General features: G+C 41.1%; 1 protein-coding gene across 1 annotated transcript; it reads left to right on the forward strand.

The window, feature by feature from the left end:
• The first annotated feature begins 1924 nt into the window (after positions 1-1924).
• Positions 1925-23444, forward strand: LOC103661826. The gene is made up of 5 exons (XM_040626564.1): positions 1925-1977; positions 3169-3281; positions 8817-9246; positions 13178-13295; positions 22989-23444. The coding sequence occupies exons 1-5, from the start codon at positions 1925-1927 to the stop codon at positions 23016-23018; spliced, it is 744 nt and encodes a 247-aa protein (XP_040482498.1). The 3' UTR covers positions 23019-23444.
• Positions 23445-23618: the final 174 nt, after the last annotated feature.

Raw genomic sequence — 23618 nt, forward strand, 5'->3', positions numbered from 1 at the left:
CCCAAACCACTTGCTGTGAGATGCCACATTCGCAGAGAACATGTAAATACTTGGCGCCGTTGTGAGAGTTTTCAGAGGTGTTACATTCATTTAGAGAGTTACAGCTTTGGTGGTGACAGCTTCTCATTTTGGGCTAGCAGGATTAATTCTTCCTTCCTTATTTTTATTCTTGACATTCCAGAAATTGCCACAATTTCCTGATCTAACTAGAGTTGGGAAAGAGTTGTGTTTTCTTATTTTCCTTATTTTCTTCCTTAAAGAGGGTTCCTACACCAACAAGAGTGTGATGCAGAGGAAGTGGCTGACCAGGAGAATACTGGCTTTATGTCCCACCAGGGAGTCTTCAGGCCTGTATTCGTGTGCCTTCCCACATTTCAATAAATGCCACCCGCGGCCCACCACATCGTTCCGGTTTTCTTTTACTCCAAACGGACTAGAAAAAGCATTTTTTAAATCTGTATTTTCTATGAACATTCACCCGCCCATCCACTTACTTATCAAATATATCGCTGGAAGCTCGCTGAGTGTAAAATAGAATTGGTCTCTAGGTCCCTCTGCATGAGCTTCCCTGGCAAAGTAAGAAAGTCGGGGAGGGGCCACAGCTGAGAAGGTCTGGAAAAGACAAGGAGGGAAGCAAACCTGAAGAATGGTGAGAAGATGAAGAAGACAATAGTAGGTGGCATCGGTGTCTGCGAGAACTCACGATGAGGTATGACAAGCTACAGGTCACGTTCGGGACCTTCTCCACAGATACCACGTATCGGAGCATGCAACCCATGTGGCCTGTGGCCCGTGTGGATGCACATCTGGCTGTTTAAAGGGGCAACACAGGGCTAAGGGAAGGTTCAAATGACACAGGAGCTCCCCTAGAGGAATTCACCGTCCAGACAAGGATGTACACCAATAAACGTAATATACCAGCATTCTAAAAAGAGCCAAAGATTGGGTCACTTCTAGTTTCATGGAGGAAATAGCACTTGTGTTGGGTCTCACAGAATGAGTAGGTATGTGACAGCCCAGAGGAAAGAGGGTAGAAGAGAAGAGCGCAGAGTTTCAAATGTCTGTTCCTCCCGATTCTGTGGCACATAGAACAGTGGCTGGTACGTAAGAGTTATCATTTACTGAATGAATAAATGAATGACTATCAAAGAAGGTTGCATGAAACTTTTAAAAATAAGATGCAGACTTTAAGGACCCCATACTCAAACTTGCAACATCATGCAACAGACTACATTAAAATAGAAAATATGGAGAAAGATCATTTATAAGACAAAAGAATAATGTAAAATGAGAAAGAAAATTAAGGGGTGAGCTTAGAAAGCCAAAGAGAAAACAAGGGTAGGAAAATAGTGTCGGCCAAAAAAGAAGCTTGCCATCATAAGATTAGTTTGTCAAAGCCATTTAAAATTTCTATGTATATATTTCCTATAGAAAATTTATAAAAATAAAGCAAAACAAAAAACACACTCCTGATTCCAACATCTAGAGAGACTCGCTTATCCAGACACAACCACTATTAACCCCCATTGTACATATTTTAAAACAATTGCACTAATATTTAAATAAATATTAAAAAGTCTGATACTCTATATTTTCTTCTCCTAACTATTGTATTGTGGAGAAGGAGATACCGAGAAAGTGAAAAGTATCAGAAATAATCCTCATCTGATTTAGCACAATTTTCTGAGATGTCTAAGAAAGTGGGAAACTTCTAGAAGTAACTTCTAGGTAGTTCTGAAATATTTTAAGAGCCACATTTGTTACTTCACTAACTTTGACTTGAAGCAATGAAAACATGGAGTTAATCGTTGGCAAAGAGTTGGAGGTAGGCAGGAGCTCAGTGGCATTGTCAAAGGCTCCATCTCCTCCTCTCTGCCCCCCTGCCCCACACACAGCATGGCACCCTACTCCTTCAGGCACCACGATGGCTGTCCCAGCTCACCTCCATGTTCACGTGGCGGCAGGAAAACAGGAAAGGTACGCGGCGCTAGCTTTGTCTGTCCCTTCGATCAGAAAGGCCAAAGATCTCTCTCCACGTTAGTGTAGTCGGCATCCCTACTTCTAATTGATCAGAATTGGGTCATACGGCCGGCAACTTAGAGAACACGTTTAAGACTGCCTTTAATACATGTTGTGTCATTGGAGCCAAAGACATGGTGATACCAAACAGATGTGGGGTTGTCATCAAGGAAGGAAGAGACAGAGGGTATAAGCAATCAGCTTGCCTGCCATACACACACTAACAACTAGGGGCTGGTCCGCAAAACCCTCCGAACAACCTCACGGGTATGTCTCAGACACTTGCCACTTTAGGCAAGGTTCATGCGCCAGCTCTAGAAACCATTTGCCTGATCACTAAAATGCACAGCAGCCTCTTTACTCTCCGACGCGAGTTCATTTGTGCGTCTCACCAGCAGGAACGCACAGGTCAGCGTTCAGTTACACTATCATTATTCACTGTTCTGTATGGCTCTCTTAGGGCTGCCCTTATTCTCTGTGGCAGGCCACCCATGAGCCAAATATGGCCTATTTATTTTTGTGGTTTTATTAAATGCAGACATGCTTGTTTACTCATTGTCTATGGCTGCTTTTGCATTTACCGGGACCGAAATCATAGGACCTTCATTTCAAACATACTATCCGCCCCTTTATAAAGAGAAATTTGTCACCCTGTGGTCTACAGGCCTGTACGGTTCTCAAAGGCAAGGTCACACCCTGTATTTCTCTTGCATCTCGGTGAGCACAGCTCCAGACACAGGGGCTGCTCAGCAAATACCTTCTGTCGGACGCAAACGAAAATCAAAGGAGAGCTAAACTCTAATAGTTAAACTCTGACATAAGTGTCACATATTTGGTGCTTCATTAATGTTTGGTGAATTAATCCAGGAATTAACTAAGTAATTGACTAATTAAGGCAAAACGCTTTAGTACTTCAGAGCGTGGGCTCTGGCTGCAGGCTTCCTGTATTTAAATGCTGTGTGTCCTAGGCAACAAACTTAACCGGTCTGTTTCCTCTTGCATAAAATAGAAGTAATAGGATTCAATTGCTTGTAAAATGCTTAGAACAATACCTATCACATAATAAGTTCTCAGAAAAATTGATTATTAGTAATGCTGTGAGGGAGAGTCCTTTAAAATATAGAGTGTCATTTTCATACTTTGTGGTAGGTCTTCAAACCTGTTTCGTAAAAAAGACGGAGACGGGACTAAGATGGGATCAAGATGGGATCCAGCTTTTCCTGGAACCGCTAAACCAAGTCTGAATCAAAAGGAAGTCAGAGGTAGGTGTTGCAGGGACATCCAGGAAGTATTTGCTGGTGGCAGGGTCAGAGAATGAACTCCCACACGCTGGCGGGGGGGGGGGGGGGTCACCAAAAAGTCACAAGCACGTCAACACAGAAGGACTGAAGTCTGCTTCTGCTGATGAGAAGCGTCCGCGCCACACACGTGAGGTGACTGGCAGGAGAGCGCTTTCATTGAACTGTCAGCTAATGAAGTGGTGAGAAATTAGCAGGCCCTGCGATTTACACGCTCATTCTCCCTAATGCCACCTGGGGGCTTCCTGCAGGCAGAGGCACAGAGGAGTGGAAATGGTGTCCTCCATGCAGCAGCCAGCCTGCGCGGCTATTCTCTCTGTGCCAAGCAGCACAGCAGCCCGGCTTGTTCCCATCCACTATTCTGCAAGCACTTGGCAGACATCCCTCAGAGCAGGGGCAAGCCTCAGCTATAAGAGCACAATGAAGACAATGAAAGGAATTTTAAAAGGCTTCCACCTATTTTGCACTTTCTGTATGCTCTCAAAAAGCTGACTCAGCAGGCAACCCTCTACCTTTTCTGCAATCCCGCCAACCCCTCCCTCGCCGCAAGAATACGCCAGGGGAAATGGTCACTGTAATCAGTGCACTGTGGGAAACACAACTCAGAAATACGATTCACAAGACCCAGCACCCAGAAGGTGTTCTCACTGCGTTTATCACCATTACTTAAAAGAGAGGAGTTTCTTTCTGTAAAGCTGCACCATGTATTCCTCTAACAGGACTGCAGCTCTGCCCACCTGCCTGATCCCTAGACTCTCCTGCTAGGAAAGAAGTAACAGTTCTCACCCCAAAAACACATGCCGGGAGAAAGCAGGAAAGGACGGTCTTCGTCTACTGGCATCTTTCAGGCAAGCGGCCAAGTCAGAACTGGGGAAACAGTGTGCGATTGTGTATACAACAGCCTCCCGTATTATAATCATATATTTCCTTGGACATCCTCTGACTGTCAGATGAATAGCGCTGCAGTTTAGCTTCCCCTGGTAAGCTAGGCCTGATTTTAAGACCATTAGGAAGAGGGAAGAATGCTACAGTCTTCCTGGTTTCTCTGGGGTCACAGTGTAATTGTGCGGCAGGAGGAACAGGGCCCTAGAGATGGTGTGACAGTCACTTCTCATTACCTCCCACTTGGTTCATTACATCTGTAGGCAGCGATTGCCCATGTGTGGATACTTCCATTACACAGAAGGATGTCATGTGCTGTGGTCCTCAAATGGCTTTCAAAAGGGGAGATGGCCGTTTATTCCAGGCACATACCTATCTTGTGTCCAGGGCCATGCCAAAGGAATAGAAAGTGACATAAGGAATAGATTGGAGCTGATCGATACAGAGGAACAGGCCGCATAGGTGCTTACACCCAGTGACACATGTATGCACGCGGATCCCATGAACGTGGAATGCAGCACACAGAACCCTCACTTCCTAATCTACAAATTATACTCTAACAAACGGACCCAGCTCATTCAGGTGTGTGTGTACACAAGCTATTTTGTGGGCCCTCTGAACTGGCATTACTCCTCCGGCATACGTTGTGTGTGTGTGTGACAGACAGAGAGAAATAAATTTTTCATTTGCAAGGGTGAGTCCTAGGAACAATGAAATATATATTATTTCATACTTTTTCTCAAGGGTATAAAAAACCCCAATTAGATTACAAACTAGGGAGAATTAACAAACAAGACAATTATAGAGAATTATAGATTGTGGGAATCAGGAATGAACCTCAGGTATTCTCTATTACAGCAAAGCTCAGACTTTTTCTTTAGAACAAAACCAAACCACCTCTCCCTAAAAGGTAATGAGAGGTACCTAAAAAGATACCCACAACGAAATAAAGCTGGGGTGCTACATGCTATATCCTACTACTGGGAATTCACAATGATGTCAACTTATTAAAGGTTCTGAGAATTCCTGTTACAAAAAAAAATCTATTTAATTCAGAGTTTCCATTATTCATTCAAGGAACACTTTTTTTTTTTACATTGCAGTCTTATCACTCTCCTATGGAATAACTGTACTACAGTAAGAGATCTTGTTCCACTACAGCCCCATCATTTTCTATAGATCTATGTACTAATAATTCACAAATTTTAGCATTCATTTGACTCACCTGAGGTTCTAATAGTAATCTCTTATAGAGACTATTCAATAAACTAGGTAAGACTTGGGAACCTTAATATTAATCAGGCAATTCTAACGCAGAGGGCCTCATACCCCACTTTGGGAAGTACCAACCCACGCATGTGCTCTGTCTGAATTCATCAGGGATCGAACTACATGTTAACACGAGAATTTGACAGTTAATAGGCTGGATGTCTGCAGCTTTGACTCTGAAAGGTGGCCACGTTCGTCATGAATTACAAGAGTTTCTGAATATGAAAATGAATGTTTGCCTCTATAAATTGACCACAACTGACGGCTCACCTTTATAGCTGGCTTTAATGGTGTATTCTTTTCACTTTCCGACTCATCTATTCATGAGATTCACTAATCGACTTTTATTAATTTATTCATTCAACAATTATTTACAGAGCATTCTCTATGTATCAGGCACTGGATGGAACACTAGGGATATTAGTGACAAAAGGAGACAAAAATCTTTGCCCTTGTAGGCCAACATCTTAGCAAAAGAGACACAGACAACAAAACATCAACATAATAAGTAATGACGTAGAGTCAGAAAGTGGTGGGTGCTACGGAAGGAACAGGCTGAGGGGTACAGGTGGGCAGGGGGCTGGGACCAGGACAATGAAAAATGACACGGGCAAAGTCTTGAAGGAAGTAAGGGAGGTGGCCTTTCAGGATCTAGAATAAGGCCCAGGCCTAAAGAACAGCCAAGGGTCACAGAAACGGAGAAGGAGGGTGCATGGGGAGAGATTGGGGAATGGAGGATAGGCACCGCAGAGAGCAGATCACCTGGGTCAGGGTTTTGACTTGGACTCTGAGCGGAAGGAGAATCCATGGCAACACATTGAGCAGAGAAATGAGATTATTTGGGTCCTTTTTAAAGGTGCTGGATGTATTCGACACGATTCACAGGGAGTGGGTTTCTAGTGCTATGCCAGGCACTGAGCTTACCAGGCTGTTTGCAAAGATGCATGGACAGACCCTGCTCTCAGACTGCTCCTAGTCTCTGGGCCTCAGGAACCGCTTGTTGCAGTCAACATGTGCACATTTAAAACCTAGTATCTTTACCCCTTGCATAACTAGCCCTCTGCTCGGTGTTTGGCTCCGGGATCTCGGCTTCTGCGCGCTCCCCTGTCCTGGGCCAGAGCAGGAAGAGCTCGGTCAGATCAGTCCGGAGGTGCGGGTGCTCAGCCCTGCCCTGAACACACTGTGTGGCCTTTGACCAGACATTAATCCCCCCTTTTCTTGGCTTTTCCATCTGTTGACACAATTTTCTGCAGAAGTATATTTGTGAGGTCTGATGAGATAACCAGCACTGAGAGCTTTTGTATGTAATGGAAAACTGGCAATTTTAATTTTCCCTCAAATTATCATACTCTAAAATAAATAGAGAGTCGAGGAGATTCTCCAGCTATTCGTTCTGGCAGCACTGCCTCAGCTGAAGACCGTCTACAAGTTGGCAGGCCAGAAGCGAGGAGAGACTTGGTTCCTGGAGATAAAACCTGCTAGTTATCAACAACCGAAATTCTGAGAGAGGGTCTTCTGGGGAAGAGCCATTTGTAGCAACAACCTCTTTTTAGAATTTTAACTTGCTTCCCTCCTGCTAGCTAACTCCTTTCTGTTGGGGAAGGATGTGAAAAGTCTCACTTAATTTCAGCCTCAAACATAATTCCAAACGATCAGACTTGCTCACCTCACCTGTCAGTCATCAATAGACAGGTCAGAGACAAAACCTCCATTCCGAGGAGTTGGAAAGTGGAAAGGACAGGTTTCAAGAAAGCCGGAAGAATTAGCATGATGGCTGTGTTTGCCGTAAGTATGCATATGCAGCCTTTATGAAGAGCAACATGGTTTTTAATCAAATGCTTATGATGTAACCTCCCTGAAATCAGGGAAATTCAGGGATTTGGCAGGCAACTGGGGAAAGAGGCACGCAATACAATGCTACTTCACACCGCACTCTGCTTTGGAGCTAAGCTACTCCAGATGTTTTTCTTTTGTCTTCATTTAATAGTTTCCCTAAATACAATGTCTTAGTAGCAGCCAAGGCAGCGAAATATACAACATACTAATTAATAGCAAGATGCTTAGCTAAGCAATTCTGTCTCTGAGTATGTAATTATATTTTTAGAGCTTTATTTTATTTTTTTTTTTGACCTTTCCTCTGTGAGATTTTACTAAAGGAATAAGGGAGTGTTAGGAGCCCATAAAATCTTATGTAGCTGTAGCAGGATTACTCTCACTCAGGCAGTAAGAAATAAGTTATATTGTTTACTCTTAACCATACTGGTTACATTGGTTATATCAATTGTAAGTTCATAACAAAACCAAGTTGTCCAGGGAGTGAGAACCGCAACTCACAAAGAGCAACTATAGGTGCAAAGCGTCTTCTCGCCATCACTGACCATCTTAATTTTAAAAATTAAAAGTCAAATTAGGAGGCGCCTGGGTGGCTCAATCGTTAAACGTCTGCCTTCAGCTCAGGTCGTGATCCCAGCGTTCTTGGATCGAGCCCCACATCAGGCTCTTCTGCTGGGAGACTGCTTCTTCCTCTCCCACTCCCCCTGCTTGTGTTCCCTCTCTCGCTGGCTGTCTCTCTCTCTGTCAAATAAATAAATAAAATCTTAAAAAAAATGAAAAAAAAGTCACATTAGTTCTTCTTGCCTGTTCAGAGATTCTTAAACTTCATATTATCAGCAAAACATGCTGCCAGACCTGCTGTGCGGATCCCCAGCCCCGATCTGTCCAACCGCTAACTTGCTCAGCTCCTGCTTCCAGGCAGCGGAGCACGGATAAGGAAAAATCCCATAACTCTGTGCTGGCACAGCCCCAAATCTATGTTCTCCAACATCAGCTGAGCCCTCTGTGCTACTGGCAGTCCTTTCATTTGTCCCCACTCAGCTCTGTTTCAGATTTCCCTACAGCTGTTCCGAATTGCCAACATGCTCTACGATCCCCTCAGTTTACGTAGCTGCCCTTGTCCATCGATCCGACAAAACAGAGGTCCTCTCTTGCCCCTCCACCTGCAGCCTGACCCACGGGGGCATCCACCGTTTCCCTCCTTTCCTCCTTAATTCCATCAGGGAATTAGCTGATCCCCCAAGTTAACACTGGTAGAGAATATTGGATACCATCTCCTCAGGCACCTTCTGGGGCTTCAGTCCTCTCCCCTAACCCTTTGGGGTCTTTCATCCCCTGCTCCCTGTTCTCTTTCACCCTTTCATCTACAAATGTGCTCAATGTCGCCCTTATCACCGCACACACTTGCGCGCACATCCCACTCACAACGTTTTAATCCTTTCAGACTTTCACGCATGCTGCAAATTGCCTTGTAGAGCAATTATCTGTTTACATGACAGTTTTCAACTGGTCCAGCGGTTTTTAACCATTGTGTCACGGATTCCTTTGAGAATCTGATTAAAGCAATAGCCCTTTTTCCTGAAGACACGCACCCCCTCCCACACACACCCTCGCAGCTTGTACACGCAACTTCAGGTCATTCACTGACCCACACGGGGGCTCTCACTACCGCTCATCAATACTCCCAGTTCTCGTCTCCCGGGCACGCTGGAGAACCACACTTCCTTCCTGACTTGAGATTAGTCACTGCTTTGGCCAATGAAGTGCTGGTGGAAGTGATGTGTGCTAAGCTTCAAGAGGCTGTCCTGGATGTGGCATGCTTTGTTTTCACTCTGTCCCCAGAACCGCTGTGTTCCAGGCAAGGACTGCTCGGTCAGCGAGGGTCCTGCAGCGAGGGGCACGCGGAGCAGAGCGCCTGGCCGGCTGCAACGGACGGGCGGACGGAGTAAGTGAGAAATAAATCTAGCTGTCTGCAGTGGCTGCGATTGGGGATGGTTGGTTACTGGAGGGCAACCCAGGCTCTCGCGCTTGACAGCGGGGCATTCTCCATTAGATACGAAATCACCTAAGTCAGAAAGATCCTTCTGGTGGAGCTTGAGTTACCCTCCTTCCTATTCCTAACCAAGCCGCTCCTTTCACTGCCTATTTCTGCACTCCTACTTCTGCCTACCTGCAGCACTCCTTTCCTGGTTCTTCCCAGGGCTCCTCATACTTCAGACCTCAGGTTAGGCACTGCCTCCTCAGAGAGTTTCTTTTTGGCTTCCTTCCCACCTCCTCCAGCCCCTTACCATCATTCGCATCACGCATTTCTGCCTTTCACGGAGCACGTCACAGCCTGTAATGATCTTACCTATTGCCTGTCCCTCAGGTTCTGAATTCACAACATCTGTATTCTCACTATCAACGATGACTCATCAATCACCAACGCCAAGCTACTTTAGCCCCACATGAACTTAAGGGAATACATTCAAAATACGGACTGCCCTCATTTGTTTCATATAATGATAAAAATAGTATCGTCAATGTTCAAATCCTGCTTTACACTTTCCTAAACTATGTTAATAGAAGAAAAAGCTCTAACTAAAAATGTTGGACAGACATCTAAATGTTTGGATGCACGTCAAGAACAAGCCACTGAACCTTGGTATTCACCCAGTCACCATTAAGAGGTCAGCCTGACATTTTGGGCTCTGTTCAGATAGTTGTGGCCAACAGCACTAACAACCTTTGGTCCCAACCCAGTTAAATAGTAGTTTTTGTAATTCATTGGCATACGTTTTTTGTTTTGTTTGCCCTTTTTTTCCCCCTTTTACTCGGGACCTGTACCAAATGATCTTACTGCACAGTGAGGATACGAATTAGTCCTTAGGTTTCAGAAAGTATCGAGTGGCGAAACCTGTTATGCATCTAGAGATATAGGTAGAGTATCTCGTCACAGAGTAAATAATTCATACTTGTTCAATGGATTAACAAATATATTTAGTATGAAATTGCAACGCATTTGTTTTACTTGCCTTTATTATATATGACTAATACAAGGCAGGTAATCTAATTCTAAAAACCAAAATTTTAGCCTTGTTTCACCTGCATACAGAACATGTTTAAAAATGTTAGAAATGAAAAATTGAGTTAATATGCAATTTTTCTATTTTCACTGTCTTTATAAAATGTGTTAAAGTCTTAATATTTGGTAAGAGATTTAAAAGTTGCAATGCTATCCTTCCAGCATACAACAGACTCTGAAAAATAGTCATTAGAAATCTGTATCATCAGATTTCAATTTCATAAGCAAAAATTTTGTGAACCTTCTGAATTGTCTGAATAAGATAAATTTAGTCCTGATGAGAACAACTGAACAAAACATTTTACAATTGCTAAGAAATAAGCTTGGTTTAGAAACAAAAATAAACTTAGTTTAATTTTGTTTCTTTTCATAAGCTATTTTATGTTTTCTTTGAATTTCCCATGTGGCAGTGTGCATTGCAAAATAGTACCGCCTAAAACATGGAGCATATCCATTACCCTATCTCTTATGTAACATGTAATTGGCATGTGATAGCTACATTTTTCTATTTATATTTTACAAAAATCCACATGGGTAACTTAAAAAAATACGAATTGTTGTTTTGTTTTTGTTTTTAGATGAGGCTGAATATCTCTGCTCTCTAAATTGTTTCCTATCAATTAATTTTTAAGAGATCATCATGTGTCACCCCATTTTAAGTGAATATGGGTAATCAGATGGGGCTCACTGTCTTTAAAATGGGACATGCCTCAAACATGTATTTGCACACACATTTGAACACATATAAAGAGATTTTTTTAAATTGTTTTGCAAACAAGGCTAGTCCTTTCTCAATTCCTCATCGCTACACACAGCCTTCAAAAAAAATTTTTTTTACAAAAGCTTCTTTTTTGTTCTACTGGGGCATTTCAACCAAACTCATAAATTCCACAGAAATAGTTGCTATAGAAATGCAAAGGGGATAAACAAGAATGAATTATGCAATCAAAACTTGCAACTGAAGCAGGGCAGGAGCAAGGTCCATGTTTAATAATGCTGACTGTATTTACCCTTGACTTTATATATACTCCAAATTGAAAGGTCTGAGTCCTAAATTGGAAGGTCCATTACTACTCAAAATAACACATCTTAATGAAAATATTTTAGCAGGCATTCCAGATTAGGAAATCAGTACATGCCAAACCAAAAATAGTTAAATTTAATGAATAATGAATTCAAGTGATGCCAATTACTTTCCTTTATTTCACACAAAATGGTCTTTATGTGAAATGAAAGAAAGAGAGGTTTCCTACACGAGTTTTGCAGACACCTTGGCTCTGAAGAATAAATGCTTCTTCAGGTTTCTACATGTCTTTCATTTATTTTGCTAAGGAGCTTATTTTGAAACAGTGCTCTATAACAGGCACTTAAGGTTTTCCATCAGGTTCATTGAAGAAAACAATCATAAGTCTCCTAAAAAAACATTTGTCTCTGTCTTTGACTTGTTTAGGGATTATACTTTAAATGCTGAATTACTAACAAGGCGTCTGGTAAATGTGACTGTGGCTATTTTTTTTTTTTAATTAAGCTCTTGTAGCCTTTGATCTTGCTAATTAAGTTTTATAAAACTTTGGAGAAAAAGTTCTATCAGTCATGTTATTTAGACATAGTTTTAGGAAAAACGTTTACTTCAGCAGACTGATACAACCTGTGTTCTAATACCAAAATAATCCTATTAAAAATGTATAACACTGACACACCCATTCATGTTATAAAATTCAACTCCTAGTTACCAATAAAATCAATACAATCAGCTGAAGAAAAAGAAAGCAGGGAAGGGGAGGAATGGATGGGGAATCATCTCAGAAAATAAAGAAAATTCGCCTACACCTTTCTCTCTGAAAATATTGACCTTTACAATCCCTGTAAGCCTTCTATTTTATACTGGTTTAGCAACATGATAATCAAAATTATATCTGAATCAGCACCTTACCTAAGTGTACTTTTCGAACCTGTTTGGAAGAGTGGAGGAGCGAGGGTCTTGGATAGGCAAGAGTTCAACGCCAAGTTCCAACATGTACTGTGGACCTTGGTCAAGATTTAACACCTCCAGTCTGTTTATTCATCCATAAAATTATAAGGCATTTATCCTACAATGATCTGAATCTTACATCAAAGTTCTATTAAAATTATCCTGATGAAGGTCACTAATACCCTCTTAAGTTTAAAATCTTTTTTTAGCTCTTATTAGATCTCTTTGCAATATTTGACTCTACAATGTAATAATTCTTTGAACTGTTTTTCTTCAAAATGGCCTACCTGTTTGCTGCCATTTTTCTTCCTTTCTGGGAGTATAATCTTTTATGCATTCTACTCCATTAATTAGATAACCTCCTCCGTACTCTTCTCCCTCTCAATCGTGTTCCCAGCACATTCCATGCACTTCTCCTTCCCATGGCTTCAACCATCACCTGGACTCTGATGGCTGCCTCGTATGCGCCCCCTTCCGAGACCTCTGCCCCGGGCTCTTAGCCTCCACATTACTACTGTCTACTGGACAACGTCACTGGATCGTTCTATCAGTACCATCCACGTAGACACAGAGAGCTAGAACCCATCCCACACCCCTTGCTCTTGCTTCTGCTCACATGCCCTCAGTCCCCAGAAGCTTATTGAGTCTACCTCGTCACTGTGTTCTTATTCTGCCACTAGTGGCCTCAGTTCATTTCCTCATGTTTAGATCAATGGAATAGTCTCTACTTTATTCAGAGTAGTCTAAATGCTGTAACAGAGAACATTTGCAACAGGTGTGGCAACAAAAATCTCTGGCTTAGCACAATAAAGTTTGTTCCTTGCTCATGTCACAATCCAGTTCAAGGTGTAGGGGAAGATTCAGCTCCACTTGGGTAACCAGGCTTCTTCCATCAAGCGGCCACACCACCTCCTTATGGCTTGGAGTCCCGGCTCAGACCTTTGTACCTGGCAGGCAGGTAAGGGGGAGAGTGGTATTGTTATGAGCCTAGTCTATGTATGATGGTGGCTCATGGACAGAATGCAATTAAAACTTCCATTTTGAAAGGGGAATAATGAGAGATACTTAGTGTTTACTGGTCTATTGCAATTCTGAAATCCTGCTTGGCAGGTCTTAATAAAGCCCCTACCCTGGGGAGAAGGTGGGTTATTTAATTAAACTTTAATTCTGCTACTTGGGAATAATTCTCTTTTCCTCTTCCCTCCTTGGACTCAGCTTTTAGGAGTCCTTATTATCTATTTTACTCCCTTTGGTCACAGCTGAAAGGAGTGTTAGCAAAACTCTGAGAACCAAAATGTGATTTTACAGCTCAGCCAATGAGTTTTTTAGTCTGATAGTTTGGGTTTCTTGACAATACAATTTTCATCAAAAACATGCTAGGCTTCTGTTGTATTCGCTTCCATCTGTAATTCTTGGGTCTTTCTTTTCCCTCCCTCTCCTTAACATCTACCTTTATTATGGTTTCATATCAGAAGGCTTTACTCGTAATCTGATCTTTGACATCAAACTAAATCATGCTATCCAACTAAAAAGTTTTACCCAACTTTCATGGATCCATTGGGTATCTGGAGCCAGTTGGCTTCCCAACCACTTTTGACGTCAAGTCTCTGGGCTCTCCATTGTTTTCTGGTCAGCTTGAAAACTGGCCAACTCTGTCTGAGCACATCTCTTCTTTGAAACATCTTACCAAAGGAAGACAACACACTGATTCTTTTTAAAACATTCCCTAAAACAATGGTTCTCAAAGTATGGTCTGCACACACCTAGGAATCCCAAAGATTCTTTTAGTGGATCCACAAGGTGAAAACTACTTTTGTAAAAACACTAAGAGGTTATTGGCCTTGTTCACGGCGTTGACAACCCTTTCACCCATGCCACAATCAGCAGTTGTGGGTGAAACTCCTGGTGCCTTAGCGCAAATCAAATCCCTCTCACCAAACTGCATCACTGTATCATTGGGCTTTGCGTCTTATTTGTCACCATACACTTACGGCTTAAAAAAAAAAAAAAAAAAAAAGCCACTTCTGCTTAAGAATGCCCTTGCTGAAACAGGAAAAATTATTCACTCTATTAAAGCTCAACCATTGAGGACGCGTCGTTTCACTGTTCTGTGGGATCAAAAGGAAAGAACACGTAAAGCACTTCTGCTGCGTACCAAAATACAATGGTTGTCTTGAGGAAAAGCAATATGTGATTGTTTGAGTTGCAAACTGCACTCATCTCTTTTTCATGGAACACCATTTTTACTTGAGAGAACAAGTGATAAACAAAATATGGTTATTCAGACTTGGGTATTTGGCAGTCATTTTCTTGAAAATAAATGAAGTGAGCCTGTCACTTGAAGGCGAACAACCTGACAGTATTTGTTGCCAATGATAAAGCTCAAGCTTTCAAGTAAAAATTAGAATTTTGGAAAAATCGTATCCGACACCATGCGCCTGACAGCTTCTGAATCTTTAAAGACTTTTTCGAAGAGATCGGTACTGATATTAAGAAATGTGATTTTTAGAAATATTATATAATGAAGCATGCCAATGGTATAAATCAGTGAAACAATATTTTCTAAGTAACCGATGTAAGTACTACAAGGTCATGCATAGGTAGAAGATTCCTTTGAAGTGCAAGGAAACCGACAGATTTTAATGTAATAGTATGCGAAAAGTTCCTTGATACGGTTTCAGATTCCACATTGCAATCAACTGAAATCAACAACTTATTGAATTGTTATTGAGTATCAAGAACTAGCCACAATTATCTGAAAAGGCTATTAAAGTACTCCGTCAGGAGATTGGCCTTCTCACAAGAAATACCTACACATGTGTGTCCGGCCAGGCTTTCCTCCTGTACTTCAACAACAAATCCTAACAGGACAAATGAAGAAGGCAAATGAGCATCCCTACGCCTATTAAAGGGGACAGTATAGAGTTTTGCAAAAAATGTGAGACATTGCCATCCTTTAGAAAATTACTTTGAAAATACAATGATAGTATCTTGCTTATGTTAACGTAATGGACTTATGATTATTTTCAGTTCGTTATGATCTTTAACCTCTCAGTTTTGATATTTAATATGGTAATTTGTGCTAAATATAACTCATAGACAAAAGCTTTTTGTGATCCTCAGTTTTTAAAAAGAGAAATGAGCCCCAGGAAGAAAGATTTTGAGAATTAGTGTCCTAGAGAAAGGATCAGCAAACAAGGGCCCACAGGTAAAAATCCAGCTGTTTCGCCTGTTTTGGAAACAAAGTTTTATTGGAACATAGCCATCTCCATTGGCTTATGTATTGTCACGGGTGCTTTCATGCTATAATAGCAGAATTGAATACTTGCAACAAAGATGATATTGCTCTCCAAGCCCAAAATATTTACTATTTGGACCTTTACAGAAAACCAATCTCTGCCTTGGGCTTTGGTTCTCAAGCTTGGTAGCATATCAGAACTACCTGGAAAACTGTTAAAATAATACTAATGACCTTCCCCTTCTCCAACCCATACACACACATTAAGTCAGAATCTCTGGGAGTGGGGATGGAACATGGATAGTTTTTACAAATCTCCAAGTGATTCTAATATGTAGACGGGGTTAAGAATCACTGTCCTAAGGCTGTAAGATTCTCAAGCATACATCATGCCTTCTGGGTTTCCAGACAACAACATCCAAGGTTTTTCACATTCATGACATCGGTTACCATATTGGAACCTCCTTATATCAGGGTCCTCGCCGCCCACTGGCAAACACTAGACCAGGGTCACAGTTGTCCTTACAGCAGCAACTCCCTGCTGGGGACAAATTTCAACAGCAGTCAGGATAGGCTGTCTGCTGTAGCAAACACTTCTCAAATTTCAAAGACTAACATGCTAAAGGTTTCTTTCTCATGCAAAGCAGGGGTCTCTGCTCCACAAAGGAATCCAGCTGCTGGATTCCCCCTACATCCAGCCAGGTGAGGAGAAAAAGAGCGTGGAGGATTGAGTGAGAGGTGTTGTATGGGCCAGGCCTGGAGAAGGCATGCATAACCCCTCTTGGCCAGAACTTAGTCTTCCTGGTCACAACTAAGTGCAAAGAAGCTGCAAAACTTATAGCCAAGCTTTCTGCCAAAGAGGATAAGCAAAATAGTTTTGGTGACTAGCTTATCCCTGTCACAATCGCCTTCCTTAGCCGTCTTACATTCTAGTGCTGTGAAGTACCTCGGGCCCCTCGTGAGAGGCAGCATGGCCTCTAGACTCCCTCCTTTATATTTTACTGCAAGATTGGATACGTCCAATTTGGCACTCAGTTCACTGACTTGCATCTGCCCCTTTCCCTGCTTTTAACAGATTCAGAGAGAAATTCCTAGCAACTTTACTTTCAAAAAAGGCTGAGAGTTTGTTCTTTCATTCATTCATTCTCTGAAAATAAGTTCATCATGACAACATACTTCACCAGAACTTAATTCTGTGGGAAGATTGATAGCACTACAAAAACACCAAAATAGAAAAACCAGACAAGCTTCTAGACCTCTTTTGCAGTATCTTTCCCAGGATGGATCTCCGATCCATTTCAAAGAGCATCTTCCCTGAAGAAATGCAAAACAGGAAGGAACTCTGAGAAGCCAACATAATGACAGTCCTACTGAATAGGACTACCACAAAACTTACATTCTGCATGTTTCTCTTTCAGTGACTTTCTCCAATTTACTAGATATTCGTGAAGTACCTATAATTTCAACACATACCTGCAGCAGATGATCCGTCAACGGGCTGTTTGTATGAATCATTTCATTTGGATGGTTTTATTGCATCAGCCTATATAAGAACTGGAAGAAAAAACTCAGACTTTTAAAAACATTTTGAGTTTAGAATATTAAACTCATATTGTAAAAATATTTTGTTGTAGTTTAGGGTTAAGTTTTTCTTGAAAAAGACACTGGTCTGCTTCATGCACTGACACATTTTCCTGGTGCAGTCAAGCACTCCACGCAAGAGTCACATTCTATTTAATTAAGTGGACAAGGATCTTCCTCATCAATTATTCAATTTCCTTGCATCTGGATATTTTATGTTCACCACAATGAACATTAATATATTTTACTCAGTAATATATCTGTAATATATGAATTGTGACCTGCTAAATGATTTACCATTTATAGAGAATATTTTGATAAATAACTGTCACTATGGCAGAGCCATTCTGCAGAGCCAAATTCTAATAGACTTTCAACCATTTCTTGAACTATTTTGCACCTACTATGTGTAAAAAGAGAGAGAGAGAGATAAGAAACACCTGTGCAATAATTATCGGTTGGTGGATTGGGTCAAATTTATTCTAACCATAGACACATAATTTTCAATAGGAGTCCTAAATGTCAATACATCAAGTTTCCCTGTTCTTTTCCCTTATCTTTTATTAAGACCTCTCATTCAGAATCTAGCAGACATTGAATTCCTACTGGCTCCTGTGGTTTTAGTTTTCTTGCACACTAAATATTAACAGTAATTAGCTATTGTCCTCATCCTCACCTCTCAACACATTATCAGTTTTCCAGCCGGCATTGATTCTGTACTATGGGCTCTAACCCACTAACCACAGTGGTACAGAGTAACCAGGGAATTATCCCCCTTGGAGGACAAGAGGTTTCTACCCCTTAGTCAGCGTTCATTAAAACTAACCAATACGTTGTTAAGCTTAACAAAGCACAATGGCTGTAGGGACCCACTGGGACTTCACCATTGAAATTACAATGGTGAAGTCACAATGATCCAGCAATTAGGTTTCCAGCTGTATTCACCTTTCAATAATCAAGTCTACAAAAATGTGCCCACACTTCTTTCTGTTGAACTTAATCTGCAAGGTTTATAAAGCCTTCATTTTTATGTAGTTTCTGAAACCAAGGAAGCAATTGCATCTGAATGAAGCAATGACAAATTTTATGAAGCAGAAAAAACAATTTTTCCACCTAACATAAGCCTTATTTAAAAAAAAATGGGGTATTTCCAAGTTATATTTCCAAATGGAATATGCTCTGAGCCATCATAAAAATTTGGCTGCCAGAAAAGTATCTAGTTTAGTAAACATGAACATGGATACCTAATGTTTTAGGAATGCTTTCAAATACAGGTAACAAACAGTCTAACTAGAGTGACTTTTTTTTTTTCTTAAATTAAGGAGTATCCCCCCCCCCGCCCCCTGCAGTGAGAAATCCAATTACTAATGCTAGATTGGTTCAACAGATCAGTCATGCCAAAGATTGAGATTTCCTTGACCTTCCCTTATTATTACAAAAAAAAAGACTGCTGCAGCTTTTATAAATATATCCTCTTTCCACCAAGCAGGAGAATGGGACAGCAAGAAGGGATGCTGCCAGCATCTGTTTCAATAGATAACATCCTGTTTTAACGAAAGCTCCCAGAACATGTTTGTATCTCTTTGGACAGAATTTTGTCCCAGAGTCACTGCTGGCCTAAAAGTGGCAAGAGAGAGGATACACAGATAAAAAGAAAAGCAGCTTCTGACATTCAGAAATTGGCCGACACTTACGGTTAGGCCTTAACGCTAAGAGCCCGTGCGGGAGTCACAGTAGGCCTTGGCATTGTACTGTTGATCAGAAACAAGCTTCCAAATCACCGTCAGCGACTGCGATGAAGAAAGACAGGGCTATTCCATAACTTCTTTAAGCACAGAAACAAGGTCATTGTGCAAACCACAGACACACCAAACATCCCCATATACTGGCTGACGTGGGAGCCTCCCGCCCCTTCCCAATTACGGCTTTAGCCTCGCTTTATTTTTCCCACCTTATACACAAGATTTTTTAAATGCCCAATCTTAGGGGCACTGGGTGGTCAGTCGGATAAGTGGCCAACTCTTGATTTCGGCTCAGGTCATGATCTCAGGGTCTGCAGATTGAGCCCTGTATCAGGCTCTGCACTCAGCGTGGAGTCTGCTTCTTTCTTCCTCTCCCTCCGCCCCTCCCCACGATGTCTCTTTCTCTCAAATAAATCTTTTTTTAAAAAATGTCCAATCGGGGCGCCTGGGTGGCGCAGTCGTTAAGCGTCTGCCTTCTGCTCAGGGCGTGATCCCGGCGTTCTGGGATCGAGCCCCACATCAGGCTCCTCCGCTGGGAGCCTGCTTCTTCCTCTCCCACTCCCCCTGCTTGTGTTCCCTCTCTCGCTGGCTGTCTCTCTGTCAAGTAAATAAATAAAATCTTTAAAAAATAAAATAAAAATTAAAAAATGTCCAATCATAGAATTATCCCCAACTACGGGTAACTTCTAAATGAGGGCAAAGCCATTTCCTTAAACCACCCCCCTAAATCATTGCATGTTAGTCGTGATCCTATGATAATCCTTTCAAAAACTTCTACTGAAATGCCCCACATTTCCCGAAGGTCTCCCTTCCTTGCACCCAGGAATAAATTCAGCTTGTCCAATCATAAGTGTGTTTCTGGTGGCCTTTCCCTGGACAGCACTGAAAGAAGACTGGGTCAACCAAACAAGTGTATTCACCACACCTTTGTTTCATTCTAGTATATTTTCAATTAAAATGCTACACCTTGGTACGCTATGCTTCAAGATCCTTAATTAAGAAAGGGAGCAGTGAACTGAACATAGGAGGACTAATCAAGAGATAAAGAGTCTAGTCTGTCCTGTCCAGTTAATTACTTAAGTGACTCCAGGTTAAGTCATCAGAGGACAGGAAAGGAACTGACCTCACAATAGTCAAGTCAGCCAGTTAACATTGACCGTGTTTGAGAGATGGCAAAACCTATGTTCCAAGAGGTTGAGCACATTTTCCTATTTGCTTTTGGTAAGTGACAGAACTAGGATTTGAACATGGGTTGTTTGGGTTTTTTTTTTTTTTTTTTTTAAGATTTTATTTATTTATTTGACAGAGAGAGAGACAGCCAGTGAGAGAGGGAACACAAGCAGGGGGAGCGGGAGAGGAAGAAGCAGGCTCCCAGCAGAGGAGCCCAATGCGGGGCTCGATCCCAGAACTCCAGGATCACACCCTGAGCTGAAGGCAGACACTGAATGACTGAGCCACCCAGGCGCCCCTGAACATGGGTTCTAACTCTAAAGTCTGGAGGTTCTCCATGACACCAAGTTGCCTCACCAAGTTTTACCTTCTTCCTCTGTGAGCCAACCAAATTGTTGAACTAGAACCTTAAAGGCCCTTTCCATTCAACATTCTAGGACTTTGAGTGATGAATTGTAATATTTACATTACTCTTTTTTTAATCCCACCTGACCTGTAGGTGAAAGGTACGGGAATAATGTGAGGTGATGTATGTTTATGGAGTTTTGAATTTAAACAAGCCCTTTTCTAAAGGGCGTAAATCATAAATTTGATCTACCATTTGAACTTCCAAGCCGAATCAATTTTCAGTTCCTTATAAGTTAAAATAGGACCACTTCACTTGAGGAACTGTGTGAGAGCCAGCACAAAAAGGGGCTGAGAACAGCAAAGCAGGAAATGAGAAAAAGCAAGAAAGCAAATAAACATGTTCCTTTTTTACAGTCGGATCTCGACTTTAGCCCCTTACCATTTACACATTCATGGGGCGCACCTTTACAAATCAGCGACAGACACAAGACCACGTAAGCACACGATAAGGACAAATGTGAAATCATATGCACTTTAGTCTTCCTGATTTAATAAATTTTAAGAGAAATAATCAGCAGTTGAGGCTTTGCGGAAATAAACACTGAAGGACTAGAAGAAGGAATGTCCTTCTGTAGCTTGCTTTTGAAAGGCAATCTGTGATATATATGCAACACTTCTAAGTTTTTGCATATATCACATTTGACCCATAATCTCCTTCTGAACAAAACCACAGATGTGTGCAAAGAGTTACCCACAAAAATGTCTGTGGAAGTACTATTTGTAATTGATGAAAATTAGTAAAAAGTTAAAAGGTTAATGATAGAAGACTGATTAAATTGTGGTTTATTCATGCAGTGGAAGTCTTTGGATATTAAAAATATAAAGAAGAAGTGATATGGACAAACATTCAAAACACATTGCTAGGTTGATAAATGTAAATTACAAATGTGTGATTGTGTTTTGCTTTAAATAGTGTATATACAAGAGTGGTCATGGACTATTTATGTGCCCCAAAACTCATCTGTTGAAATCTAATTCTCAGTGTGATGGTATTTCAGAGGTAATCAGGTCATGAGGGCTGAGTCTTCGTGAATGGAATTAATGCCTTTTAGAAGCGGCCAGAGAGCTAGTGTGCGCTCTTTTCCCCATGTGAAGATACACTGAGAAGTTAGCAGTCTGCAGCCTGGAAGAGAGCCCTCACCAGAACCCAACCACACTGGCACCTTGACCTTGGAATTCCAGCCTTCAGACTACAAGAAATAAACTTCCGCTTCTACAGGCGCCGGGTCATTGTTAATTTTTAGAGCAGCCAAAACTGAGTAAAATCATATAAACGAATTTTTTAAAGGACTCAGATATACCCAGTAATTAACTCTGACTGATGGGATTATAGGTGGTTTTGTCTTTTTATTTATCTACACCTTCCAGATTTTCTACCAGGAACATATATGTATTTATAATAATTTTTCCTTTTTTTTTTTTTTTTAAGATTTTGTTTATTTATTTGACAGAGAGAAACAGCCAGTGAGAGAGGGAACACAGCAGGGGAGTGGGAGAGGAAGAAGCAGGCTCCCAGCGGAGGAGCCTGATGTGGGGCTCGATCCCAGAACGCCGGAATCACGCCCTGAGCCGAAGGCAGACGCTTAACGACTGCGCCACCCAGGCGCCCTATATAATAATTTTTAAAAATATATTAATTCTTGAAACAAATACTAATATATTAATAAAAATATACTGTTCGGATGTTAGCTACTTGTGAGCATGGTGAACACAGAGAAGTTGAATCACTGTGTTGTACACCTGAAACTAATGTAACATGGTGTGTCAACTATACTCAAAAAAGAATTTCTTTAAATATACTGTTCAGTATGTCAAATGCCAAATTCACTTGTCCTTTAAAAAAAAAGATAAAAGACAAGCCCTTAACATGACATGGCCATCAGACACCACAGACACAATGGCCACAGACACCAAACCAAGGGCCATCTCTATTCTAAGAACCATGAATACCCTTTTCCCAAGGAGGTTTTTCAAATAATTGTATTAATTCTCTTTCAAACTTGGAAATCTAGCTTGAAAGGAATACTGTGTATGTAAACTTAAATTTTTAAAAAGCAAAATTATTTTTTAAAAGTGTTATTTATTTCGTAAGATTTTCCATTGTAGTATTAGCCACGTTGACTTTGGAGTTATAAAAGCAATTTGTTTACTTGGAATATTTGCTTTAACAAATATTGCATTTCTTTTTTTTAAGCCAATGCAATGTTGCAAACCAACAATTGTGCAACGATATTTGGAGAGAGATGGTATCACAGCAGAAACTTGTATCTAGTTATTTTCCCTTTGGGCATTTTTTCTTTTAACAGGAAGGACTTTTAAAAACCGAAAAGAATGTGCCTTATTTAACTGCTACATTAATGGTATAAATTTAAACCCTACTAAAATGAGAAGTTGAAGAATTACTTTGCCTTCATAGAAAATAGTACAACAGCTACCTTATATTTGTTGCCTATTGTTATTCAGGTTCTTAAATAAATGTTATCTTATTTCACCCTCATGCCACCCTGTGAAGGAGATGGGATTATCCCCATTTTACAGATGAAGAAATTGAGGCACAGAAAGTTTTGAATAATTTGAAAGTTTAAATTACTTGAGCAAAATCATACAGCCAAAATGAGGAGAACCAGGATCTCAACACAAGTCTCTGACCCTAGTCTTCTGTTCTGTTCACTATGTAAGTTGTTCACAATATACTACATTCCTTTGGGATTACATTGTATGATTTGACTATTTTTCTCATTTGGAAAGGTGCCTGGGTGGCTCAGTCCATTAAACATCCAACTCTTGGTTTTGGCTTAGGTCATGATCTCAGGGTCCTGGGTTCAAGCCCTGCCTCAGGCTCTATCTCAGTAGGGGCTCTGCTTGAGGAAGATTCTCTCTCCCTCTCCTCTGCTCCTCCCACTACTCATGTTAGTTCTTTCTCTCTCAGATAAATAAATCTTAAAAAATAATAATAATAATGATGCCACACTAATGCTTCTGTCTGTGGTTTTTTTTCTCTTCTCTTGTGAAACAAATACCAGAGAGTCACCCACGGGGGATGAGTTACCTTAGGAACTCATGTGTACCTTGAAGCCTCATCAGGCAAGACCTCTGATGGCTGAGTGGACTTACCATGGTTGAAAAAATGGATGTGGTTATA

The sequence above is a fragment of the Ursus maritimus genome, unplaced genomic scaffold (assembly GCF_017311325.1).
Source record: "Ursus maritimus isolate PB19 unplaced genomic scaffold, ASM1731132v1 scaffold_11, whole genome shotgun sequence".
Lineage (NCBI taxonomy): Eukaryota > Metazoa > Chordata > Mammalia > Carnivora > Ursidae > Ursus > Ursus maritimus.